Source organism: Myripristis murdjan, chromosome 2 (assembly GCF_902150065.1).
Source record: "Myripristis murdjan chromosome 2, fMyrMur1.1, whole genome shotgun sequence".
Classification (NCBI taxonomy): Eukaryota; Metazoa; Chordata; class Actinopteri; order Holocentriformes; family Holocentridae; genus Myripristis; species Myripristis murdjan.
The window spans coordinates 6980690-7004312 of record NC_043981.1 but is presented as its reverse complement, the minus strand read 5'-3'; the positions used below and the strand labels follow the sequence as shown (position 1 = coordinate 7004312).

Here is a 23623-nt window from a genome sequence, read left to right as displayed (position 1 = left end):
CTTGAAAGCTCAGGGAGGATTTCACACTTAGGGGATGTTTTCAGTGTATGAACGCCAACTACAGCAAAATATGGTTTAGGGTAGGGCAGTGTTTTCATGCTATATCAATATTGTGATATGAGACTAGATATAGTCAGGCATCATGGATAATATGGCAAAAGGGCATTCATCTTGTCTTTCCTGGTTTGAAAGACTGTAATACAGTGATTGGAGGTAATTTTCTGAACTTTTTAAAGTGCTCTAGCTGTTGAGTTATTTACCTCTATCTACATTTGTCATCATATCCACAATACTATTGATTGTTTATGAAAATTCTCCTCTGTGTAAATATCTTATGAAAGACAAATAGTCATCCTTACAGTATCAATATCAGTATCAAGGCTCTGGGAACTGTCAGATTGCTTTATAGCACAAAACCGGAAGAGAATACCATTTATCCCAGCACATTTTAGTAATGACAAATGGTGGAACAAGGAAAGGGCCTAAGGCAAAATAACTTCCAACACATTAATCCTCTTCAGTGGAATGAAGGAAAAAACAAATGCATGCAGACAAAGGGGAGGCAAAACAAAAAGCACCAGGAAACAACACCATTAGTGGGAAAAGTCCTAATATTGAGATACACTAGCATTAAAAACACCACTGGCAAGAGATAAAGGCTACTTATCATCTCCACCATGGTCACCATTTATTTTCAGTAAAAATATTATGGTATCACAATTTATCTGATATGTTAATGTTTAAAATGTTACAACTTTAAAGATATATTTCATATGTGGTTGTGCAGGGGAGAATAAATGAGACACAAGATAAAGGTCACAAACTGGGCTCAAATACGCCACACAGTGAGCGCATGGTATTCACTCTAACAGGCATGGCCCCCAGGATGCCTCTGCTGCATCTTCCTTTGTTGTATTTTGCCTGTGGCCTCTATTCTGGCATCGATTTGCGTGCTTACGCCGCGCTCCTCTGGGCAATTTGTCCTCCATCTACCCTGACTGAGAAACCGAATGAACCTCTGTGTCAGATAGAACCGAATTAGTACAGTGTTAAACAACAGCCTAGCGTCTCCCACTGAGTTTCTGAGCATGCAGCACAAGAGCAGCATTTGTTCTTAAAGCATCAACATGGGCTCGTTTTGTTGCCTCAAGAAAGTGAGAGAGAAAAAAGGGGCTCCAACCAGGCTGAGAAACAGAAAATATTTCAATCAGGGGCGATAAAGTGAATGAAGATAAAGACAATTCTTTCTTGATAACAAGATGAGTGATGAAGATGAAAGTGTTTGGTGATGACAGTCCTTGATACTTAGCCCCCAATTACACTTAAAGCATAACTAAACCAAATCTCTGTGAAGCCTGACCTCTAATGGTGAAAACTATGGTGCCTGGTTTTTGGTGGCAGGTGATGTCACCATCTGTTGTTCTCTACGGCTGACTGAGGTTTATTTACTTTTTAATTTCATACATCTTTTGTCCAGTTAATATCCAGTTTATTTCATTTTTCATGTACGCTTGTCCACATCAGTATATCTTTGTTAGATTTCTATCCATCTTAAAAAAACACCCAACAAACTTGAGGGATTTGATTGTTCCACAACATAACTTTTTTCAGACCTGGACAAGGGGTCACCTTGCCTCCCTTGCAGTTTTGCAATGATGCTGGGTGAACGCTATTTGTATATCAAATAAGCCTGGAGTTCACCAGGTTGGTGGAGTTAACGCTCTCATTAAATGCTGAAATCATCCAAAATCAAATTTTTCAAGGCCTCCATGTAGACATGGCACCCTTGCGTTCTTTTAGCTTTTTTCATGTAGTGCATTATTTTTAGCTTAAATAAATATCACTATTGCTAGGAGCAATAGTTATTGTATATTCTCTCAATGTGTCACCTACAATGCATGTAAGGAAGGAGTCTTACAGTTCAGAACAGGATGTTAAGAAACACTACAACTGGACTGATTGGAAAAACATTTCAAAGTGGAGAAGTCTGGACAATGGAAATATAGCCCAACACCCTATAACGTCTACCGCTGACTTTGCAGAGGTGTTTTTGCTATTGATGCTCGATCTTTGGCTATACGATCAAACGGTGATCCGTATTAAAGTGCATGTGACAGATTTAGTGTAATAAGCAGCGTTTTATGGAGTCAGAGCACTGTGATAAAGGACTCGTGAGAGCTTTAAGGGCATACTGACATCCTGAGCTGGTAAAGCAGTGGGATGCCTTCCATTTTTGCCACCCCGCCAAGAGAGGAAAGCGAAAGTGGCCTTTTATCCCAACGTGACTTATCATAAGTCACTCATATACTTTTTTTTTTTTTTTTAAGTATATTTTTTTTCTCCTGCTGCGGACTTCTCACCCGTTCTCCCCATTTTGTGTTCCGGTTCTTCCGAAAAAGTGTGCCAATGAATGTATCTTTTACACACTTTTTAAAGGACAAACGAAGAAAGGACATGTTTTATGATGATGGATACACACACAGACAAAGGCGCTGATGCAGACACAAGCACACACTGCGAACTTGAATTTCAAGGGGATGCGAAATGAAAGCGCTATAAGCAAACCGCCAGGGCATGTTAACCTCAGGTCAGGTTTTCATGGTCCTTGTGTTTTCAGAGATGTCACTCGATTCAGGGAGAAACAGCAGGTGTTTGTTCACTTCCACTCCCCTTTTTTTTGTATTCCGTTGAGGTGAAAATACGGCATGACGAATGTGCTTCATAAGCTTCCTGGCATGACGTGATGTGATTAACTGGCCATGATCATCAACCACATACACACCAACACATATGAGATGTATCTGTTTTGCTTGGACAACATATCTGTCCACGTAGAAGTCCCTCCAGCCTTGTCTCATTAAATTTTGTGAAGTGAGAATGCCTTACTTTGACACAAATAAGAAAAATTGAAAGAAATGTTTCCTTATCATGAAAGGATTATGTGGAGGAGGCACAACTAGAAACAGGCAGTAGTTTGACATTTAAATAACAACTGGAAAGTGTGGAGGTTAAGCTTTCTACTGTGAGCAGAGTTTCCAAGGAAGGTTTTTCTGATTTCACCATGACCAAAACCTAAAAGTAGACGCAGGAAATTTGTCACAGGCTCCTCCCTTCACTCAGAGTTTTTGATAGCTAAACCAAGCTCTAACCTTAACCTTAGTTTGTCTTTATGGCTTTATGTAAGTGTTTGTTTGTTTGTTTCACTTAGATCACATCTACATTGATACAGACATTTTTTAAACCAACTTTATTTCTGCATTTTTCGGAAGGAAAAAACAAACAAAAAACAAACAAACACATTGGAGCATTTTTGAAAATGCCAGAACACAAAAACACAAAACGTCAAATACAAATGCTGACGTACTTCCTGTTACAAATATCCTGATAATGTCCAAAAACATGGCCGTGTTCTTCGTTTTTTGCCTGCAGAGGCACAGCTGACCTCAGGTTCACCGCTGTGATGGACGCTCCTCACCGCCCCCTCACCTGCATGGCACTGACATTCCCCACATCTCCTGTGTCGACACACACTGAGGATGGCTGCCTCACATCTCAAGCCTTAGGTCTATACCATCTGATCCCCCGGCACCCCAGCACTGCAATTAAGCCAGATCTATCCATGCATATGGATCAGTGCTGTTCCTCCTCATTCCCTTCACTTGGCTGCTTGGGACAAAAATTGAATATAATTTAGCATTAGCTTCTGATTTGTCCAGGACATGCAGACAAATTACTCTCCCGTCCAAACTATGATAACAAAACTAGCTTTCACATTTACGTAGATCTCCAGGTATAATGCACTAATAACAGTGAATGGTAAAGTAACTATTTGTAATTCATTTTGCAGTCTGCCACTACTGTGGCCTTATCTAGTGGGGATATCTGTGGCTGAGTAATATATATTCAGTATTTTTCACTGCACACAGCACATTAAACAACAGCCTCAGTGCAGGCTTTAGTCCACTGTGGGTTCAGTACACTGTGGGAATCCACAGAAAGCATGGAATTCAATTTGGCTGTGGAGTATGTATGCATACAGCTGTGTCCTCTTCATAGCAGCGGGCATATAGTGATTTGCATTAAAGAAACTCCTCTGATACTGTCGTCTTAAACTTAATATTCACCCTGTGCTCCAACCTTTTTTTTGTAAGCCTGAATCACCCATAGTGCACACACACAGGCACGTGTATTCACATACACACTCATGCTCTGCTACACATTGCTATACTAATTACCACATGCAGTGCATCATTGGTGATAATAACCACCTTAAGAATCTCAATGGTGATGAGTGCCCATCTAAAACCATTTTCAGATTTTCCCCTCCTCCCCCAATCCTGACTTCATTTTTGCTTTGTTTATGTGGGTTTGTTTGTGGGTTTTTTCCCATTGTCGTTGTTTTTTCTACCCACTGTCCTGCTCTGTGAAATTGCCCATTTGGGTTAGAGCCAAATGGCTCAGCGTGCACCAAAGAGAGCTCTGAATCCAACTCCCCATCTGGCAGCAATGCCCCCGTGACGTTTACAGAAAGCACAGCACCAGACCCATTTCCTCCCCTCCCTGTCTGCTACCTCTCTCACCTGTTTCCCCTGCCCAAGGCTCACTGGGACCATACAGTTACAGTAGTGCAGCACTGCCAGAGATGAGCATCAAAGCCTGGCAACAATCCAAACATCCCTAAATTTAACTGTCTCACTAATTAGAGCATTTTTTGTGAGCGTTATGAATGGATTAGGTAAAATCACCACCGGGGTTGCTGCTGAGATTAATTGATTAGTAGACTTCATCATTCTTAACCCCTTGTGCATCTTTATTTTTAGAGCGTGACGATTGATTCAGTGATTCACGAGCAATCTGAGCAGATTCTCATTTACCTGCTCACACCACTCTGCTAATTCAGCAAAACAAATGGAGATTTGTTTTCATATGTATATGAGGACATTTGCAAAATGATGATTGTAGGAGAATGGAAGAAACTGACTGTATCATACTGATGTCTATAATAACGTCAGGGGGGTCTAACTAAGCTGTATGAGGTATGAAACCTCATCAATTTCACAAAGTACACATTGCATTTTATCAATTTAGAGTATCAACAGTGGTTTAGATAAGTGTAATAATCCTCCATGTGAGTTTGCTAATTCTCTAAGCACTGAATCATCTTCCTAGGTGTCAGAAAAGGTGAATTTGAATGTGTCGGCTAAATCCTGGCAATGGGGAGTAGATAAAACTATAAAGACCCTAAGATCTAGCACATCAAAGATACTTAATCTTGGGCATTACGGTCTAAAAAAGGCACATACCTCTTACAGGCTCGCACCTCACATGAAGACAGTTGACAGATGCTGTTGTTCTTTTTCCCTGTTCTTTTTAAAATTTTTTGCAAGCTAGCCTTCATCCTTCAGCTCTGTTTTTCACATTTGTGGGATACGTTTTGGGCTCCCATCAAAATTGGCACTAAAGTGGGAAGAGGCTCATACACAATGAGCGTTAGGCACTTTGCCGAGCCATATTTACTCGCTGCCAGGGTGCAGAAGAATTCCTGATTTTCCCCTTGCACAAAATGTGCTGTGCTTCTCTATCTTGTAAAGAAAGGAAAAAATAGACATGCAGAAAAAAATAAGGACCATGGTAATTGTGTTGGGAATTTGTGTAGAAAAAAAATTTCAACTTCCAAGGCCTCTTTACTTTACATAAAGCTTGTGATGTAATCTGCAAAAAGTGGTGTAATTACACAAAGATCAAATGGAGCAACAGCGGCTAATGCTAATACCCACTCACTCTCCGGCCTGTTGTGAGAGAGAGGGAGAGTAGAGGGACGGGGCCCATTAATAATGAATCCAGTGTCATCATTAAGGCACCAAATGATTAAAACATATCTCCCAGCTTCAAACGCTGCTTTGCTACCCCAGAAAACGCTGCAGTCGTAGATCAGCAAAGCGAGAAAGCCCTTCAGTCTGCTAGCGGAAAAAAAAAAAAAAAAGTTTCGCTTTTTTCTTTCATCTTTCTTTTTTCGGGTTGTTGGGACACCAAAGCAATGCACCAGCATTCCTGCTTGAAAACATAAACAGTCCAAAGTTATGTAATGTCAAATGTCCCAAAGAGCCTCTCAGATGTGTCTGAGATGTGAGCCTTCTTACTGAGCCTGGCTGGGAATCATTTCGGTCTCTTCACCGCGCATTCCCGAGTCCTCTCCATTGTGTTGTTACCTGGAGAGAATGCGTCAGAGCCAGGAAGCCGGCATAATCTGTTTACTGTTGTTGTTCAGCGTCACTTCTGAAGAACAGACAAGATAACACCAGCAAAGCACTGCTCGTTAAAAAAAAAAGGTGACATTTGGTGACACACAGACACACAATGGGACGGCAAGTCTGACTCTGCAGTTTATTTTCCCGTCTCTCTTTCTTCCTGCTTCCCCTTTTTACCACACGCCTTTGTACCCAAAAGTCATTGTAATGCCAGGCCCGTGCTCAATTTTTTCAGTGTTGTGCTCTCGGTGCTGTGCTGCCGTTAGTGTTTTTGTTCAAATCCTTTGACGAGGGAACCCTGGGGCTTTGAATTTGTCTCCATTAGTGGCTGTGGCATGTCTTGGAGGAGGGCTAAATGATCTCTAATGGAATAGTAATACTCCCCCAGGGCAGTGTCTTTTGCTGCCCTGTGCACCGTTCTTTGATGTTGAGGTTCACTACCGCTGGCTGACACATGCAGGTCAATACCAGCTGACCCTGGCTAACTCAGCTACCTGCATACCTGGCAGAACATCAGTTAGCTGCAACTCCCCTTACTCTATGAGGCTGTATAGTGTAGTTATCAAATAGTAATAAATCTGTAATTTTTTCCTGCAGTGTTAGAATTTGCCGGAGGTGTTATGGGCCTCACCCAATGACACATAAGAGAAGACTTAATAACCTCAACTATTTGAAAACAGTAAATATGTAATAAATGAAAGTTAAAAGTGTTTTTTCTTGGTTTTGAACACGTTCAGATTTTCTCATCAACACATTGGTTGTACCCTTGAGACCTGAATGCATTCTCTACCTCAAAATATATCCTGAAAGCCTTATTATGGACTTTTTTTTTAAGTAGCATTGTTTATATTGGTATGTGTAATACATCGCCCCCATGCTCTTTGCATGCCTGAGGTGGTCACAAACTTCAGTGGGTACCTTTAATTAAATGAACTAAAAAATAAATAAAAAATGTCATGTATATGGAGAACAATATTACCATTTCTTTCTGCATAAAAAGGCAAATACCTCTTCCCACCCCATCCTGACTGTGTCAACTGTCAAGTATAGGCAACACAAGATAAGAAAAATCTAATATAGTTGGGAAAACATTAAAATAATAATAATAATAATAATAATAAAAAAAGACTGAAGATGTGAGTGAAACAATATCAGTGAGAAATTCAAAATCAGAATACCCTCAGTTTGGAAACAAAAATCTAACAAAACTAAAATCCATACACTAGCTAACTAGCATTAACTGGCTGCAACCTAATCATGCTGCAGACTGTGTGATTATGTTTAGGTGGTGGGTGGTGAGATGGAATGACTTTGCATTTTCATCCAGCAGTCTTTGGAAATCCCACGTAATCAGACCGAGAGAGAGAGAGAGAGAGAGAGAGAGAGAGAGAGAGAGAGAGAGAAAGAGAGAGAAAGCAGTGACTTCATCAGACTTGCTCATTAGTGCTAAAAACAATCATGGGGGATTAGAATTACTCGTCACTGGACTTTCTGTTCCTGTGCCTCTGCGGCTTGCCTTCAGAACATGCCCACACATTTCTGGATGGGAATTTTATTTGAACCACAAGCTTTGCAGGCACCGTTCTGGTCTCTTAGAGAGCTGCATGTAGATAGAAAACACCCACGTCGAGGATCTGAGGGTCATAGCCAACCAGCCTGTGAGGTGTAACAGGATGTGTTGTGACAGGATGTAACTGCATATTGCTGCCGTTGTGCGAAAACCTCACAAGTTAAGATTTTGGTGGTTTTCATGGTGTCATCTCAGGATTACATCCCTCTTGGATGTCTTGGGCTCGTGAAAACCTTTCCGAATCAATTGGATCATGTTAAAAATGCATTGTCATCGAACTAAACATCAAACTTTTTTTTCCTTAAAACGAAGTAAAAACAAAAAAAAAAAAAAAAAAATCTGACAGTGGGATGAGATAATGGCTCTTGTTTCCAGTGCTTGTCAGTTTATTGCCATGAATTATTTTCCATGAAAAATGATTTTCTCGAATCAAGTGTCATTTTCTTGATCCAAGTGTGCTGATCTGCCTTATTCTGCCTTGTTTCAACATATTGAGCACGTTTACATGCGCACCTTATTCCTGTATTAACCGGAATATTCGCAATATTCCGGTTGCGCACGTGTCATGTAAACACGCACCGAACCCGATTAAGGTCATATTCCGGTTGGAGAGAGTTCCGAATAAGCCCCCTGGAATATTCCTGTTCCAACCGGAATATTGGGGCATGTAACCACCTTAGTCGGAAAACTCCCCAAACCGGAATATTCAGTCACGACTGCGCATGCTCGACTCACAAGGAATCCTGTGGCGTCTTTGTTGCTATGGTTACCTGCAAGCGGGGAAAACGGCATGGCGAACAGCAGCAAGAGCCAGGAGACTGCAGTCCACCTTCAGCTAATGAAAGACTCAAATATCACAGAGTATATCGATGGGAGAAAACATAGAAATAGCGACAGAAGAAGAAGAAAAAGAAGAAGAAGACAAGGAAGAAGACTTCTTCGTCTGTTTTTCCGGCAGACCAGACGCCTATACGCGCACTGCTGCCCCCCGCGGCTGAGTGTCGCATTACGTCAGAGAGTGGAATACGCCGAAACACGGGGGCATGCCAAGTAACATGTAAACGGAATATTCCAGTTGCCGCGGCGCAGTTACCTTAACCAGAATATTGAGCCGAACCGGAATATGGTGTGCATGTAAACGTACTCATTTATTCTTGTTGCCAGAAAAAAAAAAAAAAAAAAAAAAACATGAAAGAAGCTTTGGAAACGAGTAGGATTATCTCATTTTCACTTGTCGAGGACATTTTAACTGAATAGGAAACTAAGTGACTCATTAAGATGGCTACCACATTAAATTATGTCACACTCTCATCATACTTAAAACACGGCCATTTTTCTTTGTCTTTCTTTCTTTCTTTCTTTCTTTCTTTCTTTCTGAAAAGTTGATGTGTTGGAGATACAAGTTTCCTCATGCCGGCAGACATATTCAATGTGCCCGTATGTTTTCTGTAACCATGTGTCACACATTTTCCTAACATTGCACAATGTTTGTATCCTTTGGCATCAATGATGTATGCTGTGCTTCATGTGCATATGTGCATAAACATACCTGAGTGTTTGCATGCAAGTGTCTGTGCATCTCATCCAGGCATCTGTAACCTGCTTGACTTTGGCGAGTTTTAATGCCTTTTTTTGGTTCATTATTATTTAAGCGGGCCAGACTCGGCCCGGCAGCCCCTCCTGAGATCTAGTGTGTAATTTACGTTCCTGCCGCAAATCCATTAACGTTACAGAGCGCTGAGCGTAGCCAATCATTATAGCTGATGAATATGTCTGTAAATGCCAGTCCAAAGCATCGGCAGCTGAAGGAGGCACAGCGGACGGACGGAGGTAGAGTCAGGAAGAAGTGGGAGTAGGAATGGAGCTGCACTGCACTGGCTGTATAGTCTGGACCTGACAGGACCTCACAGTAAATATAGAACCAGATGGAGGCAATTCACTGGTCACAGTTGATTAGCTGTTGTGTGTACTTGTGTCTGTGTGTGCCTATTCATGTCAGCGTGCTCCAAATTGCGGCAGTGGAGGGACGTGCGCCGCTGCTCTGTGCCAGAAAATGACAAATTACCCATTTAGCCCATTGTAACTGTCATTGTCAATGGAGCGGGTTAGCTGTGTTTTTGACACTTCTTAAAGCATTTGCACTGTGGAAATATATAATGAGTCATATTTGAGTCATAAAAAACCATGTCAAATAAGTAGTGTGTGTCTGCGTGTGTATGTGTGTGTGTCTGTGCAGAGAGTGCTCCAGCATACACACTCACCAAAACTCTAAGAAAACCTTTTCTGCTTTCCTGACTCACCGGTGGACATTTAATAATAGGCTACATTTCAGATCATGAGCTGAACTACCCAGCAGTTTCAGTGTCTTGATGGCTCCCCAATGGTCCATTCACAGTGCCTTCTCAATTTCAGTTTCCCACACAATAACAGGACAGAGAGTGGATTGGCTGTACGGGCAGCTCCTGTGTAAAACAACCTATCACCGCTGCGGTAGAGAAAAACAACATGTAACTGCAGTGTTTCGCTGTTTTTCATACTTGAAATTGGAATCAGTATCTGGCCATTTGTGGAGTGCATTCAAGGAAATTGGCTTCAGTTCAAGACAGTAACTCCCAACACCTTCCCACACACACTACACAAAAACATAAGTCCAATGGTATGGCAACAGGTGCAAACTATATGTTGGAGGAGACAGTACAGGAAGAAAGTTCAGGAAAAGTTGAATAAAAAACAAGTGTGAAATAAAAGTACACAAGTGCATATGGTATTTTTGGCCTCTGGGGCCTTGAAAGCTTTTAAACAATTCATTATAAAAATTCACAAATATTTAGGCATTCCCCCTGAATAAAAACACACTTCATGCAGATTTGCAGCTCAATGCTTTGTTGTTGTTGTGTGAGGTTTGGTCAGATACAGAAGTTAAATGTGATTTATGTGCCTCAAATCCGATTTTTACACCTTGAAAAGGCATGTCGCTTTCTTAATGTGGCGTATTTCCTGACGAAAAAAGTTGTTGGAGCGGGAAGTATAAACCAATGGGAGCTAGGGAGAGAAAGGTAGTTTTCATGTCATTGGAGGGGCATAGTTGTTCAAAAATGTGATGTATTTATTGGTTTGCTGACGTCTACTGGTCCAGAATGGCCTCTCCGCTGAAGATTCACTGTTTATAAAAGTACAAAAAACCTAATTTTAGTGATTTCTCTGGCATTAATTGTTAAATAGGTGAGCATTCCAGCGTGGGAAATTAGCTAATGAGCTGATTTTTTTTTTTTTTTTTTCATTTTGTTGTGACTTTAAAGTTCTGAAAAGAGGAGATTTGTTTTATTTTGCTCATGATCCCAGTCTACTTTCAAAGCCGCTCAACTTCCAAACTCCACAAACACGGAACTTAAAGTGCTGTCAAGCTATATTTTGAAGTTACTGCAGCACGCACTGTTAATTGCTGGATGTAAATTCTCCACTAATTTGCCCCCCTCCCATCAGCGCTGATCATTGACGACCGCTGCCGTTCGTTAGGTTGATTAGCATTCAGCGGAGCTTTCATCTCTTTGGCTGGCTCTTTTGTTTGTCTGCGCTGATTGGAGGGCTGCTGGTTAATTTAGATGCAGGGAAGCGGTGACAGAAGAGGGCTTATTAGGGCCGTGAGCCCACCCCTGCCTTAAGTGCAGAGTCTCCAGCTCCATTTTCATTTGCCTCCATTATTGAATTTGCTGGCTTCTCATTCACCCTGATTGCATTTTGTGTCACCTCTAAAAAAAAAAAAAAATCGGCCTCTCAGAGGTACTGTGACACTCGAGAGGGAGACTTACATTATAATGCTAAAGTAATGAGACAGGCAAAAGTTGGAGATTGACACCAGGGTACTTTTTATATTCTTTTTATTTTTTTTATTTTTCAGGGTTTCTCTTAGGTCTTAGTGGAATTGTTACGGACTTTACTATTGGAAGTTGTCCTAGCCGTGAAGGCAGTGGAACCTGTGTGCATGTTTAGTTAGGGAGAGAGAAATCTTTGCAAAGGAGAAAGGTGTGCGTGATGTGTTTGTGTGCGAGAGAGAGGGAGCGTGACGGACAGGTGGAGCGAGAGTGGGTGGAGGAATCGAGCGAAGAGTGATGGCAGGGATTCATTTAGTGTCCATTGAAGCTATAGAGGAAGTTAAAAAAAAAAAGTGTCATCTCCGCCCCCACCTTTTAGCTGCCTCCTTCAAGCGCCTACACAGCTTCCATAATCCCCTAACGCGAAGCATTTTTCATAAGGATTCATCGCAAAACAATATCATTTGAGACTGTGAAATTTAATCAGGGGCTTTAAAACACAATTATGGTTATCGGGGAGGACACCGCGGCAAGCGCTCAGGATCTTGGGAGAGGAGGAGGGGGGAGGGGGAGGAGCAGGGGGAAGATGGAGGGGACCTCCCCCGCACTGTCTGCACCCTCGCGTTCCTCTCCCATTTGTCACAGAGCACAATATCTCTTTGGCTGGCAGAGCTAATAATGGAGAAGTGGGGAAACGGGGCTCTGGAGACCTACCTCCGCCTCTCCGTGAAGATCAGATAAGTTCTCAAGTCGCGGGCCGCAGCCACTGTGGATTTGCTTGTAAGGATTATATCATTTATAAAACATGGCGCGCCCCTTTGACAGCTTTTTAGGTGTGTGAATAATGCAGGTCTTTATAAAACGCTGCAACTATACCAGCAGAGATGTTTCCCCTCGCTGGAAGGAAAACGCCACGTGCCGCCTCTTTGAGCTCCTTTGAAAATTTCATTGTAGTTTGGTCACTCGTACAACCTAACCCTTTTGCTGATGCTTCTGCTTTTCGAGCCTCGAGGCAAACTAGTTGCCTTTTTCTGTCTCTATTATCTCTGCAATCTGAAGCCATTTATCTCGCACAGGCTTGTTTGCGGTCTGGAGCCTTAACAGTTATTCATGGGATTTCGAGAAGTCGTTTTCATTTAAGCAGCTACTTTCTCAGCAGCCTCTGTTGCCTTTTTTTTTTCTTTTTTTTCTTTCTTTCATTCTTTTCTTTGCCTCTTTAGAGTAAACACTTGGAGGCACTGTACAGTGGAGTGCCTTACAATTACACACAGAGGGTTTCCTAAGGGACTGACTGCTTGTTTTCTAGTCAAGTCATGTGTTTATCTCAAATAGCTGAGGTTTCTTAGTCTAGTTACAGCAAATTGGGGGAGAAACCGTGAGAGAAAGTGAGGTACAGCAACTATACCAATCTACAGCTTGATTTTTAATAAAAGTTCATTTCAGCAAGGTAACACACAGCAAAAATTATCCATCTTGACAAGTTATTTAGTTTCAGTCTGAGTGTTAAAATCTTGATTTTTTTTTTAAATCTTCAGACAAGTCTGCCAATGGTCTGAGATAATCCCACTTGTTTGCAATGCTGTTAATCTTGTTTCCAGATTTTTTTTTTTAAACTTGTTTTCAGGCGTTTCTGTCTTGTTTCAACATATTCATACTTGATCTCAGAAAAAAAAAAATAATAAAAATAAAATCTTGACAAAAGTTGATTAGCACTGGAAACAAGTGAGATGTTATCTGATCAGATGATTATTTATTAATTTATTACCGTGCTTGAAGAAAAATAAAACACTGAATATGAAACTAAACAACTTGTTAACCCCTTAGGTGCATAAGTGATTGGAAATACGTAAAATACGGTTATTTGTGTACCAGGATTAAGGTTAGGGTTAACACAATTTAAACTGTGTTTAACTAGTGGATAACATGTATAGTTACCATCAAATCAAGCAGCCCATCTACTATGTGGGCTTCCAAACTAACTCTGTGCCTGGGCTGCAGGTGAGTGGCCAAGTGCAAGTGGCCATGCAAAAATCTAAAACTAATGTCCCAGGCTAGTAGACTAAGCATCTCTTGTTGCTCTATTCTGTCTACAAAACATCAGCCCAACCTATGATAATGACAAATGCCATACAAATAAAGCTACTACTATTACTCAGTGTTGGATGGCTGTCTAAAAAAAAAAAAAAAAAAAAAAAAAATCATCAAATCCTCTATCCCATTCATGAAGATGCAGAGTCCCTCAGCTTACCCAGAATGCTCTGAAGTTGCACACACACTTCTGTAAGTGCCTAAGTGTGTGTGCATCCATGTCTTTCCAGCCTCTCTCGCTTTTTGTTCGGTTCCCAGTGGAGTGCAGTTCAATTGAGACTGTGCTACAATATCACGGGCGTTCCAGCTATAAGATGAAAAAGATTTTTACAGTGGAGTGGGGAACTGAACGCTTTATTGTTCCTTGAGTTCCGCTGATCCCGATGCTATGTTGTCTTGTTGCTTTGTATGCGTATGCGAGGCTGCAAGTGTTTTGTGAAAACCCTGAGACAGATGTTGGTTGGGTTAGAGCACGGTGAGTTTTGTGGCTCCACTGCAGGAAACTTATTTTTCTCTTAATGCTGTATTTTTTTTTTTGTTGGGTCTGTTTTTGGAAGATTGTGCTATGTGTTGTTTTCCCCTTCGCCACTCTTTCCCTCTCTGTTTCTTTTTCTCTGTCTGAGCAACAGTAATTTTTGTAGATGGTTATCCTAAACACATTATTATCCATGGGAAATTGAAAATCCAGGCTCAGAACAGTAAAAAGAACTTGAATGCAATCTCTCTCCCTCTCTGTTTCCCTAACTTCCTCTCTTTGGCTCTCATACCAGTCATTATTTTCCTGAGTCACAGATTTGTTGCAGTTTCAGTTGTGTAATGTTCATCGGTGTTCCCCGAAGATGCTGCACTCTAAGAAAATGAAGGCAATTTGTTTTGTTCCCCAGTTTGGCACCTTCTGTCATGCCAGCTGTCTGCACTGTGTCACAGGCCACACAGAGGGCCAGGGACTGATGTAGATGACTGCAAAGAGCTCGCAGGTCTCAGGGAGGAAACACACACACATGCGCACAGATGTGCACACACACTGCAAAAATTCCACATTATAACAATGAATTCAGTCTCACATTCTGTGTTAAAATCTTGTTTTTCTTCAAACTAGTGAAATAATCTTCCAGTGGAATGACAATATTCCACTAGACTCAGATTTTTTTTTAACCTTGTCAGAGGAAAAACAAGATTTTAACACCTTATGAGGCAAGCAGAAATAAGGATATCCACACACTTAAACCTGTTTGTCCATTATTGTTTCATGCATGTTCTGATGAAGGTCTCATAGACTGAAACCATAGTAAAATGACATTTGCTCTGACTAAGTGTGTGGATATCCTTATTTCTAACTGAATTTTCTGATCTTCCAGCACCTTGGACAATAATTTGAGCCAGGTGGAGCAGCAGTACACCTACACACCACCATATGAGGAAAATTGCCTTTTTTACATATTTTTTTTAATTAATTTTCAGTGCAAACATACAATTATTCAAAAGCACTGGAACACCTCTCACATAAGTGAGCAAGACCCACCACTTATGCACATGCAGACTCCCCCATTTTCTCATTTTCTCTAACACTCAGATTCAAATGGTTGAAAGCACAAACTCCCTCTCCATAGTCTGTTCGATCTATAATACACACACACACACACACACACACACACACATACACATGCACCTTCACACAAGCACACCTCCCCACCACCACCAGCACCTCCCACCACCCCCGCCCCCTTGTTCTCATTAATGCAATTGTATTAAAGCTTGCTAGAATTTCTGTTAAGAAAGTTTGCCCAAGCTCATTTATATTTTGGAGAAAATCACAAGGTGGCTCCCCAGAGGCGCTCAGCATTCGCTCTCAAGCATCGAGTGATTAATTGGCATTTAAAAGGTAAAGCCTCGGCTTAAGTCCTCAGCTCTGCCTACAAAGGCTAGACTTTGTCAGCCTGATGCAGCCACGCATTAGGATGCTCTTTTCTGGTGGTAAGTTGTGGTCAGGAGGCGTTTGTCACTGGCCTCAGTGTGTCTCTATGCTCATGTTTGGCTGCAGTTTTGCAGGTGCACAGAATGCATGAAGTCTGAGCAATGAATCAAAATATGATCAAAATTGCAATATATCCAAGTGGATTATCCAGATCACTGGAGCTGCAGTTTTCTGATAAAGGTGAAATGTTAAAGAACTAGAGAGATGCCCTGACCCACAAATCACACTCTACAGATGGAAAAAAAAAAACAAAAAAAAAACATGAATTTGGCACAGACCCCAGTAACAATCACAGCATTATCATTTTAATAGTTTTAGTCAGTGGGGAGAAAAATATATATGATGTGAAAACTGGCATCCCACCAAAATTGTGAATCTGTCAAAATACTTGCAGAAATGATTTTTCTTTACTAGATTTTTCAGCTGTAGACCTTTTCATGTTGGAATGCATGTCCTGTGTGAATCTCAGTGCTTGTAGGTGTGTGTGTGTGTGTGTGTGTGTGTGTGTGTGTGTGTGTGTGCGTGCATGCGCAAAGCTTAAGAAAAAGGGATGCGCCGAACCATGGAAGGAAAGAGTGATCATCTCGATTTCTCTGTTCTCCATGCTCAGCAAGTCGGCCCATCAGTGGAGTGAGAAAGTACATTTCATGTGGGAGGGAGGGAGAAGGCTGTGTGTGTGTGTGTGTGTGTGTGTGTGTGTGTGTGTGTGGTGGTTGGGGGGGCATGGTTAGAGAGATGATCCTAATAAAAAGAGTGGAGTGGTGAGCCCGGTCGTGATCAACTTGAGTGGTGCGATGCGTGACACCGGCCCCCCTCCCAGACGAGACAATAACGGCAAACGCATGGACTCATCAGACGAGGACGGATCACTATTACAGCCTTATTCATCAGCATAATTAGGGAGAGAGGAGAGAGAGAGAGAAGGAGATGTGGGACAAGCGGCCAGCAGCACTGATGAAAGCTCATCAGCGGACTCCCCATAGAGCTGTGGTCACTGATTGGTGCTGGGGCCATCATTGCCTGGAAACTACTTTAAAACAGAGACTCTTCACACTGCTGGGCGACAGTAAAGTGAACTTAATTGGCTGGCAAAAGCACCCCAATACTGCAATCATTTTCTTCCTTAACAGTCCACCAAATGATAGGCTTGTGTTATGTGTATATAAAGTGCACAATGCAAATACACAGCAAAAAAAAAATCTTCATAGTGATTAATAATTTGGTCTCATATTCAGTGTTCAAATTTTTTCTTCCATAACAGTAGAGTTCTCCAATGAGATGAGATAATCCCACTTGTTTCCAATGCTAATCAACTTGTTTCCAGATTTTTCTCAAATCAAGAGTCATTTTCTTGATACTAGTGGTCTGATCTGCCTCATTTTGCCTTCTTTTAGTATATTTACACTTAAATGCTTAAACATGTGGAACTGCTTTGGAAACAAGTGTGATCATCTCATCCCATCCCATCATCCATTAGCAGTTTTACTTGGATGAATAATAAGACTGAATTTAAGACTAAGTGGATTAAGATGGAGCTTTTTTATACAGTGTACATCATTTAAGAAATAATCTCCCACAATGTCTTACCATGAACTTTGAAAAAAATCCCTTCTCCTACTCTCCATAGCTCTTATTTCTTTCTCTAGTGCTCCTCTCTTACATGGTAATTCAAGGGTCATATGAATATTATCAGGGTGCAGTGGCTGCACTCCTCACTATTTGTTGCTTATAATGTTGGCGATGTAGGAACCCGAAGCTGATTCTGCTGCTGACCTTATTGTAATGCGCTCTGAATATGAGAAATGTGAGATGTAAATGCAGGACTAGGGTCACTGTGTTGCTGTTGCCTTCATAATATTTGCTTAAACAATGCGGTATGAATCAGAGTTGGAAACATGGAGGGATGAAACAGTATACACCTCAGATATATAAATATATAAACAGAGCCTAGTTTCCTTTTACAGTGACTCATCCTAATCTTGTGGGACTATGATCATTTGGTCAGATGACCAGGGAAGACCAAAACTATGGCATTAGATTTGTCTCATGATCAAACCAAACTTAAAGATTAAACTAATAATAATAGAAAAAAATCATCTTCTGTGTCCTACTTCACTTTCTACCTTTGGGTATTGAGCTGTCACTCAGAAACTCAACAGCCAATGGAGATCCATCTGTAAAAAAAAAACTACCAGACGTAAGTAAAAGTAAAAGCATAACACCATAAGTTTTCACTTGCTTATGAATATTTTTTGAGTAATTTTTTCCCTCCAAGTGTTTAATTCCTTCTCAAATCATTACATTTTGCTTGATGTTGAAGATGTTGTTTTTTTTTTTTTCTTATCTAATTCCCTACAACACATCAACAGAGTACATTTACATAATAGATTTTACTGTGTTTATAAGACAGTAGTTCATAATTAATTCTTATTTAACCTGGCAAATCAAAAAAAAAAAAAAAAAAAAAAAATGAAGAAGAATATTTAAGAGCAAATTTACAGTGATGATCAGGAAAGAGACAGAAAAATAAATAAAATAAAATAAAACACATTAAAAACAAATGAAATTACATAATAAACTGTTATGTAATTTCAAATGGAATGGGCTATGTTCATTCACTCACTCACTATATATCCATACCTTCAGCCAGTATGATATAGTCCTCCAAATTGCCTGCTCCTCCTATAATCATCTCATAGCTCACTGTACAATTCCACATCAAAAGTAATTATGGATGCAACCTGACAAACTTTTTTTTTTTTTTTTTCATCAGTAAAGAGCTGCTTTGATTCGCCGCCAAGCGAGATGTACCAAAATGCTGCAGCAGAGACAGTTTCGAACCAAACATGACCTGAGCATATGGTACTGGAGCCTTCAGCAGCCACATACACCGGCATAAAACAGCATCGCTGAGGGCTGTGTCACCCAGATAAGCACTGGGCAGACCTGCTTTGGTCCAGCCTGCACATTATCAAAGGGAGGGATGAGACGTTTCATTTATGTGAAGCTTGTCCATTTGGTTCTGGAGTGAAAAGTGCAAATGTAGTTTGCAGAAAACATTTCAGTGAAGCGGCCATCTACCAGTGCATTACTGTAAATAGAAGAACCCACAGGGTACTACACACACATGCTGCATGCTGCATTCAAGCGCTGCTTGTCAACTCGTAAAGTCAGAAAAATGTAACATGACCAACTTGCATTTATATTTTACATTTTTCTCATGTGTCCACTGGGAAGAAGCTGGACCATTGACATTTCCTGCTCAAGATGAAATGAATGCCAGGAGTAGCTGCTCTGGATCACTGTTTCTTGCTTACTGACTGGACAAGCTGTAAATTATAAATAATGTTCCAAAAACTTCTTATCAGTGAATCAAGTTGTGGCACTTGAACATAAAGTGTCAAAGTGACTCCTTCAAATTTGAATAATTTTATGCAAGTAGTTTTGGTGGCTAACAAAGCTAACAAGCTAACTTTGGTTAGTCCATGACATTGACACTGGCTCCACCACATTGGATGTAAGTCTGAATGTTGACGTGTAAGGTATTTTTGGTTCAGAAAAGTTGACATTTCAACGTATTTGTTGGTTTACAGAAATGTAAAATGGCCAACATTTTATACGGCGACTGGGTTGAGCAAAACAGACGTCTGTTTAGATTTTTGATTGTGACAGTTGCTTTACCCTAAGCTTAAAACTTCAGTTTTTCCTCTGGTGTTCTCTCTAAGTTGATCTCCCTTCCTATCTGTGTCTCTGTCCCTTCCTTCTCCTGCTGCCCTCTCCATCTTTTGTCCCTCCTCCTCCCCCATCCCTCCGATGCAGGACAATGGCTTTTATGAGTACCTCGTGAATCACAGGCGTGTGGAGGGTAGGGGTGCGGGCTTTGGGGCGGGGGTGTTGTTCAGGACAGCTGCCTGAATGGTTGCAAGGGGGTGGGGAGTGGAGGGTCATTGTTGGAGAGCCGGCTGTAGATCTCCCATCTTGATGGAAAGATCGAAGCATGGAGGGAGGGCTGAAGATGTGCGAGAAGGGATGCCGAGGGGGGGGGTACAGGACTGTCGCCAGTTAATGAATGGCCACCCGATACAGACTTGTCATCCTGCTATAAGAGTTAGTGCCCTTGCCTGGATGGACAGCAGAAGAGGCCATTTATCTCATGGCGAACAGGGGGCATCTGGACACAGGCACTTAAAAGTACATTTGGGACAGAGCTGGAGGGGGGAGTGGAGCAGAAAGACAGCTTCCCATAAAATAGCTTGTGGTACAGCTGTTTATGAAGAAATGAGAAAAAAAAAAAAAGAAAGATTTTTTTCTTCAAAACACTATACACGTTCATTTTTGTAAAATTTGCTGAAAATCATCTATACCTTGAGCATCCAAGTATTCATGCGTGATGGGTAAAGTTTCGAAATATGCTTTCTGTATGACTCAGCAAGCTCCATATGAACACTGATTTACATACCTTGGCCTTCATGATTTTTGCATTTTCATGAGGACCATGTGCCTAGAAACTGTGCTGAAAACCACAGAAATTTGCTCTGCACATCTCAACAAAATGGAAGGGTTTTGATTTCAGCCAGTCCTCGATGGAAGCATGTCTCGTTTCATATTTCAGATAAATTACAACCTCATATAATCTCTCAAATGCAGCCAATCATGTGTGTCATCATTACTAGGGATGGGACAATGTGCTTATCTCTCAGTGTGATTGAAAACACAATATGGCAAATCTTTGTAGCAGTGGTATTGGCTTGCTAGAAGCTAAACAATTTAAAAATGTTATCGAGTAACATTTCAATGAACAGCTTGTGAAATTGTGATGGACAAACTGTACCAGAATTATTATTATTATTATTATTATTAATTTTTTTTTTTTTAATTATTTATTTTTTTTTTTTACCCCACAATACATATTGTCACATTGCCGTATTATGATATATTGACTTTTCATATATCATCCCATCCCTAGTCATTACCTTCTCTTTTTTCCTGTAGCTTTGAGCATGAACACTCAGCTAGGTTTGTTTTTCCATGAAGCATAAACCAAGCTTGAATCCTATTTGTCAGGCAAATGGTAAATATCATATTTTGGAATGAAACTGTTCAAATGTTGCTTGGTGTTTGACCTTTCTGGTTTTGGCTTCTCATCTTCTTGGCCTTGATTTTGAACGTTTTAGTGTTTTATTTAGTGTGGATGAACACAAACGCCCTCCTGGGTTTGCCAGGACAAAGTGTTATTTTGGAGGATCTTCATACAGACTGGAGCGACACGCATATTGCTGAGGGGCAGCCAGGTGGCCTAGTCTAGCCAGGAAACCTCACATGCTCCGTCTGCACAACATCAACAGCTGTGTTTTCTGTCAAGGTGACTTGAGGGAAAACCAAACACCTACAGTGTAATCTAATGATGGGTTTAATCTGCTGGGAATGTTGCTGATATGGCTATAACTTTTAAATATATGGAAATGCAGATTTGATCATATCTCTTCCATTTCCCTTCTGTGATTAGTGTCTTACGTGGTGGTATATAATGTCAGGAATCTGTAGAATAGGATTTTGCTTGCATAATGGATGGTTGCTTATCTCTTTACTACGTTTAAATGACATCAAAGCATGCTGACGATGCGGGCCACCCGCTATTTGAATAGAGCGCAGCCTGTCCCTTTATTCACCCGCCATCCATGAATGTAAAACACCCTCTGATAAATCATCCATTGTGACGGGAACATGATTACATGAAGCCGCGGCTGTAGGCCATTCAGCGGGCAGACAGAGTGCTGTGTCACGTCTAAGAGGGCTTTGAATAAATGTCCCCGTCTTCACCAAGGCCCACTTCCTTAATCAGGGTGTCGGGTGGTAATGATTAGCTTCCTGCATGTGCTCCTTAGCCACTGGATTGTCCGCATAATTCATACACTGTTAATAATCTGAAGGGGGAGATAATACCGTTCTTTACCTTCACATAATCCAGCTCTAATCTGGACCATGTCACTTTTTTTTTTTTTTTTTTTGACTAAATTTCATCTCCTCTGACAAGCCCTTTCACAGAATCTGAGCCAGCGGATATTGGCAGTATCCACAGTACTTCATATTCAACTCATTCATGGAGAAGAGGATGGAGGGTGATTGTATCTAAATCCCTCAACTAGGTTATATTTTACAGTCAGCTGGTGTCCCGGAGAGAGAGAGACGGTGATGTGTGTGCTGTTGTTTCTCTTCTACCGCGGGTCATGGCGTGGAGGGGATGGGGGGATTACTACAGCATCATTTCATTCTATGTCCGTATCTAAAAACCGGATTAGGAGCAGGGATAGGGATTAGAATTTGTTATCATTTTCCATGCAGAGGCATCTGTTGAGTGTATTGGTGCTTGGAAAAAAAAACATATTCTCGCTATTAGGCAAATACCGGAACAGGAGCTTGCCTTTGTCCTTTGTGTGTCAGCTCTCGCTTTAATAGAGGAATGTGGAGCAGGTCAAGAGAGCTGCAATCCTGTTTGCTTTTTTTCTAAGAGTCAATTTGATGATTTAGACTTAAGGTGAGCCAAAAGAGAGCTCTTGAAGATAATAGCGGAGCATTGAAATTCAGCTTGAGCAAGTTCCAAAAGTTGTCCAAGCTCAATTTTATTACATATTTTACAGTATGACTAGTAATCAATGAGGTGCATGATTTAATGTATAAAATATATAACCAAAGCCTCTCTGCTCTGTACCTCAGGTACATTGATTCCAGGGGGGAAAAAATCAACTCCAGTCTTAAATTCATGGGCTATTTACTATGAACAGTATCCTTCACTGAGACTTTGAGTAATACTGTGTTTTTATCTGCTCCAGTATATTATTTTCAGTTTTAATTAACTCAACAAGTATTCAGTGTCTTCCAGTGACATTCAAACTCATTAACTCTCACTACCTTTAGAGCTTAATGAAATTATGCAATGCATAATTATGAAATTATGCCTGTGTACAGTTATGAGTTCCTCTCATGAGCAAGAATACCTTATTTACATAAAATATCAGCTTTGCCTTTTGTATGGAGCAGCTCTTTATGAAACATCACTGACTGTGGACATGGCATTGAATTACTGTGCACATTTGTCAATAGCGTTTATCCTGATCCCGATGTTGATGCACTACAAGGAATGCTGTGTGCAGCACGGTGCTTCCAGACAAAGGAATGATGGGAGTTAACCTTGAAATATTGATTTTCTGCCATAGCTTTCATGTCCTATACATCCATATGCCCTCATTTATTTCTGTTTTTTTTCCCCATCTCTATCCATGTCTCCTCATACAGAGATCCTGAACGGGGGTGTTTATGTGGACCAGAATAAATACCTGTGCCATGCGGACACCATCCATTGGCGTGACATTATCAAGAACCCCCAGGCTGAGTTGCTGGTGGTACCATCCAACAACAGCAACCTTGGATGTAAGTTCTGTGTGTGGGACAAACCAATGGCTGCAGGAGGGGTATTACACACTGTTCTCTTTGGGTGAAAAAAATAAGGTGTCTGTAATAATGATGTGAGGCCAATACAAAGTTCATGCATGCACACACACTGCAAAAACTGTCGTAAAATCCTGTTTTTCTTCAATCAAGTTAAAAAATCTGCCAGTGGGATGAGATAATCCCACCTGTTTCCAATGCTAATCAATTTGTTTCCAGAATGTTCCTCAATCAAGTATCATTTTCTTGATCCTAGTGAGCTGATCTGCCTTATTCCGCCTTGTCTTAACAAATTTATTCTTGTTCCCCCCAAAATTCTCGGAACAACTAAAACTGCACTGGAAACAATTGAGATTATGTCATTGCACTGGCAGATTTTTTTTCACTTGATTGAGGAAAAACAGAATTTTAAAGATGTATATGAGACTAGCTGACTTGTTATGATGGATATGTTTTTCCCACATGCTTGAACACACATACAAAT

General features: G+C 40.9%; 1 protein-coding gene across 1 annotated transcript in view; it reads left to right on the top strand.

Moving 5' to 3' along the window:
- The window catches only part of LOC115375849 (receptor tyrosine-protein kinase erbB-4), a 149487-nt gene that overhangs the window by 30630 nt on the left and 95234 nt on the right, over positions 1 to 23623 (top strand). Inside the window, exon 4 of the mRNA XM_030075430.1 lies at positions 22987 to 23121. Within this exon, the coding sequence (XP_029931290.1) occupies positions 22987 to 23121 (135 nt within the window). The remainder of the gene's footprint in view (positions 1 to 22986; positions 23122 to 23623) is intronic.